This window comes from Cannabis sativa, unplaced genomic scaffold (genome assembly GCF_029168945.1).
Source record: "Cannabis sativa cultivar Pink pepper isolate KNU-18-1 unplaced genomic scaffold, ASM2916894v1 Contig3, whole genome shotgun sequence".
In the NCBI taxonomy this organism is placed as follows: domain Eukaryota; kingdom Viridiplantae; phylum Streptophyta; class Magnoliopsida; order Rosales; family Cannabaceae; genus Cannabis; species Cannabis sativa.
In genome coordinates this window covers 4,281,089-4,286,612 of record NW_026870039.1, presented here as the reverse complement: position 1 = coordinate 4,286,612, position 5,524 = coordinate 4,281,089, and the positions used below count along the sequence as shown (strand labels likewise).

The 5,524-nt window shown below is 32.1% G+C and overlaps 1 protein-coding gene across 1 annotated transcript; it reads right to left on the bottom strand.

Annotated features, from left to right (window-relative positions):
* Positions 1–374: 374 nt before the first annotated feature.
* LOC133033192 (uncharacterized) lies at positions 375–4,887 on the bottom strand. The gene is made up of 5 exons (XM_061107827.1): positions 4,217–4,887; positions 2,055–2,360; positions 1,733–1,951; positions 1,499–1,627; positions 375–893 (listed from the first exon to the last, which is right to left on the bottom strand). The coding sequence occupies exons 1-5, from the start codon at positions 4,466–4,468 to the stop codon at positions 687–689; spliced, it is 1,113 nt and encodes a 370-aa protein (XP_060963810.1). The 5' UTR covers positions 4,469–4,887; the 3' UTR covers positions 375–686.
* Positions 4,888–5,524: the final 637 nt, after the last annotated feature.

Below are 5,524 nucleotides of genomic sequence, written 5' to 3'. Positions count from 1 at the left end.
TGACAAAATGGACCGTGTATTTTCTAAAATAATACAAATAGGACCCTGAATTAATTTTTTGTCAAAATAAAGTTTAATTATAATCCGATCTAAAAGTGCTATAACAAAACTGTTTACATTTTTTGTATTTGTTCGTATTAAGCATTGCCTTCAAGTTGGTTGTATTAAAAAAAAAAAGTTGTCAAAAATTCAACTCAGGGTCCTATTTTTACTATTTTAGAAAATACAAGGTCCATTTTATCATTTAACAAAACACAGAGTCCAATTTGTAACTTTTGCAAAACACAGGATCCAAAATGGTATTTACCCTTATTAAACTTGGAAAGTCTCAATTGAGCCCCAAGCCAAGTGTGTCAATAATCAAATAAAAAAAGTTATGGTAAAGGATATCCTGTAAAATCAAGTAGTGAATTTACACAGCCTCATTTACATTTTGCTATGGGTATAAAACATAACAACATGGCCGGCTATAATTATTGGCTCCAACTCATTCTAAATTGGCATAATTTAGAAATCTCATAACACAAACAAACACATTAACACTTAAAAACGCAAAGACACACACACACAGAGACAAGCCAGTGATAATTTGTTACTCAACAAAATTTTATTGTCTTTCTTAAAAGTTGTTACGCTTGACAGATTCGCGATTAGCTCTATAATATGTACTCGGCTCGGCTGTATTACTAGGATGGTGGCTGTAATAATGTGGAAGAAGAGGCAAGTGGCTCATGCACCACTGAGTTTGTGGAAACTGATATGGGATTCCCTTCCAATTGCAGCATCACACTCCCTATGATTTCAGTCATTATCTTCTTGAACTCGTCTTCTCTAACCATCTTACCATCATCTGCATTTACCATTTTGAACACATTTCCTATCACCTTGTCCATCTGCAGATATTTCAGATTAAATACATGGAATGTTTAGTTAGTACAACATAAGCATATTAGGAATGAAACAGTGGAGAGATATTATGTGAACTAGTCTAATCACAACATAATTCTATAATGAGTATAGTGTATTGCTTAATTTAGAATCAAGTTGGGGGATGGTTACCATATACTAATAAGCATAAGCCAAATGCACAAGTCCTCATGATTTTCCGGGGTCCACCAATATGATATATAGGTCCGATAAAAAACCTATTTATACCTCATGTGTATGGAAATGATTGGAAAAACACATTCTAAATTCTAATGTCCGATTCAAAATGTAATTTTTTTGGTAACTATATTTACAAAATGAAAATTTTCTAAATTTTGGAGCTCTTTTTGGGTGGGAGGCTTAGGAAGGCTAAGGATATTGTGGTGTGTTGGTAAGATGGCTAGTGGAGAATCAATGCCAAACTTGGAAGGTAATAGTACATTCTTTCATATCAATTTGATTGTTTTAAGTAAGATGTGAGTTATGTCATTGACTCATTGGATATTGAATGTGTGAATATTAATCTTTGAATACTATGCTGTTGTGATGTTCAAATGGAGACTAGAAGTACCTCTTCAACTGCGCCAAGTGGTGGTAGCCCGGCTGCTGGGGCCAGCACATCGAGTGCCACGCGCAAATGCTCCTTAGATATTTTCCCATTTCGATCTTTTGGCAAATCTTCTATGGCTGCATTTAGTGTCTGCAAGTTAAGAAGTTCAAGCATAACCAATACAAGACAATAAAGTCAAAATCAAATTAACATGAAAGCACAGTATAGAAAGAGTATAAATGTCTCTAAATAAACCTTATCCAGTTCAAACTTGTTGGATAATAGCCTCCTGATAACACTTCCATCAAAAGTGTTTTCACTATGAGCAACTATAACAGGTTGATTCTTAAGATGTTGTGCCACACTCTCTGCCGCTTTCTTAAATTCCATTAAGAATGTTTCTTGAGACACTGGTTTCTTGAAATCATGCCCCCCGCACAGTTGAAGAGCAGGCTCTACAATGTTGCTCATAACCTTGTAAAAAAAGTAATAACCAAAGTTTGTAACAATGTTTTAAGTTGCATAACCTTGTTCACATAATAGTAGTAGTAAGATGTTACTAGACGAGAGAAATTACCCAAGAATCTGAAGTTGGGGGCATGCCTTGTTCAACAGTGAGTTTTTCCAAAGCCTTGAGTATAAAATCTTTAAAGGGCAACCCTTCTTCATAGGCTGACTCAATCTCTGTCAATATTGATATCATTTCTGGCTCAAAACTTGGGCTGTTGACAAATTCTTGAAGGTCTTCTCCATCTATGCGGAGGATCACAATAGGGTCTCTCTTTAAACCAGCAGCCATGCCTAGAAGAATGTCTGAAAGGACCTCTTTGAATTCAGTTTTGTTCACTTTTTCTTGTTTACCATGGGTGAACTCACTTAACACCTACAAAAAAGAAAAAATCACACCAGAATAACTCTCTTGGACTTTGATAGTACACAATAAAGTAATGTAAAAAATGTGCACTCGTTTCTTCATCAGTGATAGCATAAAAAAACTAGTTTAGTGACACTGTTTGATGGATCTTAAGTTTAATATGTACCCCTTTTGCCCAACAAGTGAAGCTTACAAGTTAGACACCTTTTTGAAAACAATCAACCTTTGTCAAGTTAAATTTTTTTGTTTTATCATTATTATATCCAAATTAGAGGGTTGAGTGGGTGTTGTTATGTTCTTTAAGATAGAATAATACCTCCTAATATCATGTGTGGCATGGATCATGAGTAGTAGTTTAATGGATAAAGAAAATTTCTATACATGATTCCTTAATTTTCTGTCCTATTTCTTCTAAATTAAAATCTTACTAGTATTTCATGTGTCACGACTCACGAGGGGCTGATTCACAGTGAGAATGATAGATTGTTTTACTAATATTATCTCATGGTTCTCATAAAAAAATATGTATATATTATCTCATGGTTAGTTCAGCCACCAGCTAAGTCAATTAGGTGTGTGTAGATATACATATATATTTTGTTGTAACATTTGTACTATATATTATACAAAATTATAAATACATTAATTTCTTTTAAAGCAGTCCTTATTTGAAGACAAAAACTTTATGAATTTTTTGGCATTGGCTTGCAAGAAAATACAGAATGGGGCAACCAAGTCAAATCATAAAAGAAAACTATACCAAATTATGACTTCAAGACCACTCAATTTTATATTTTTTATTTTTTGCTAAACAAAGACCACTCAATTTTAATCAAGTGTTATAATCATGAATCCAAAAAGAATACAAAACTGCTACGCAAGTCGTCACTAGATTCCTCCTTGTAAAAAGACGGTATAAAGAAATACAAAGATAAAATGAAAAAAAAAGAAAAAAAAGAAAGACAAAGGAGATAAATATGTGATATGTGTTTTTAAATTTGATGATAACAATAATAATAGTAGAAAAAAAAATAAATGCTGATAAAGCAAATGACCCACATACGACAAGACCGACCAAGTAAAATCATAGGTTGGATATGTTTCTCGAGCTTGCTAGATAAGGAAATCTTGAATTTTACTTCTCTTATGGACCCATGATTCCATGAAAGTAAGCATAACCATCTCCATTTCTTTAAAATAATAATAAAAAAATATTTTAATATTTATACATAGACAATTCACCATAAAATAAACGTTTACCTACTTTTAATCAAATAATAAAAAAAAAAATCAGAGCATAAATATGTAAAGAATTTGACTACAATAGTTGCTCTATATTGTATAATAATAAAATAAATAAATAAGAGAATGGACCGACCCAAAATCACTATTCCAAGCAAACGTAATTACAGCTACAAATTCCAAGTAATACGTAACATCTTATCTTCTCACAAAACAAGACAAACTTTCTTAAATTCTATAATTTGGGTACAATTGCATATACATTATACAAGAAGAATAGGAGAAACAGATAATGTACCCATTACTTGAAATTTTGAAGGAAAAAAATAATAAGAAAATCAAACAAACAACAGAGAATGATGATCAAAATTCTTAAAAAAAAAATGAGACAGAGAGAATAAACAAAATGAGAAATCTTTTCTAATGTGCTCATTACTTGAAATTGTGTTATTTATTATTTAATTATTTTGGAGAAAGAGAAGACAAGGAAAGAAGGTCAATTGAGAAAACGATAAGAAAGTAGAGGAACTGGGAAACCCAATAGAGAAAATGAGAAATCTAATGTACCCATTAATTGAAATTGTTAAAAAATGAAAGTAAAAAGGGAAGAAAGAAAGAGAAACCTCAGAGTAAATATGATCAGAATCAGGAGAGGAACCCTGGGCAGGCAAGCCAAGAGCAGCGCCGATATCAGCAACAGCAGGGTGGAGCTCGTTCACAGAGAGCTTACCATCTCTATCTTTGTCCAACTCATGGAACTTATGGTCCACGAAATGACTGAACACCTCTTCGTTCCCAACCAACTCCATTATATTCGAACCATCTAGAACCTCTCCTGCTCCGCTTTTCTTCATCGATCTTGGACTCTCCATCATTCCTTCTTCTGATTATTCAATCTCTCTCTCTCTCTCTTTTTGCTTTTGCTTTCTTGTGAGTCCTTAGACGCGAGTCTCGTGACTCCTCCCACGAGTTCCCAGTTGAGTTAAAAAAGGTTTCGTTTAGCTCAAACCTTCTTCTTCTTCTTATGTGGTTCTCTCACTCTCTGTTTCGAGTTTTTTAAATACGAGAGGAAAAGTGTTCGTAAGTGGGAAAAGGTGTGCTTTTTCTTTTGTTTATTTATTTATTTGTATATAGTAGAAAAAAAAAAGAGAGAGAATTATATTAGCTAAATTGCGGAAAGGTATTCTTGCTTTCGTTTTCACTTCTCAATTCTCATTACAAATTAATTAGTTGAACATTTTTAAAATACAAAGGAAAAAAAAGGAAGAAGAAGATTATCCATAATATTTAATATAGTTTTTTTGAAAGGCTAAAAAGTCTTTTTATTGAGGTCGGTTAAAGTTTTCTCCTACTTTGTCTTTTTTGGGCGGAAAATCAAGATACTCTTTTTAGTAACATAAGAAAAGGATAAAGGGTGGACTAGTGAAATATATATATATTTTTGGGAATGTGACGGGTGAGTCCCAACCCGGTCCAGGCTGAAAGCTCGCTTAAACTTTGCGGATTAGGCCCAACTCGGGATAAGCTAGTCGGCCTTCCTGCCACTTTTTTTTTTTTTTTTTAGAAATTAGACTATATATCTTTTTTTATATGAATAATTACATAAGACACTACTTTTTGTAAAATATTTATATTTATACGTTCAAAGAATATTTTTTTTACATTTTTACAGTTTTCTAAAAAATAACACGAAAACAACATAAAATCAACAAGAAAACAACATAAAAGTAACATGAAAATAACATCAAAATAACAATAATAAAAAAAACAAAAAATAACATACATATAACAAAAAATTAACTACAAATGAACAAAATTTCAACATAAAAAGACCGTATTTTATGTAAATAAAATCAAAAAAATCGTAAAAATGTTAAAATTCCGTGAAACCGCATTTTAATTGTTTTTTGTTATTTTTGTGCATTTGTGAA

Bases quoted from the DNA above. Each gene is read 5' to 3' on its own strand.
- LOC133033192 (XM_061107827.1), bottom strand. From the start codon at position 4,468: ATGATGGAGAGTCCAAGATCGATGAAGAAAAGCGGAGCAGGAGAGGTT. The intron at 1,952-2,054 runs GTAATTTCTCTC...TTTTTTTACAAG, and splicing joins CCCCAACTTCAGATTCTTGG to GTTATGAGCAACATTGTAGA. The intron at 894-1,498 runs GTACTTCTAGTC...AAATATCTGCAG, and splicing joins CACTTGGCGCAGTTGAAGAG to ATGGACAAGGTGATAGGAAA.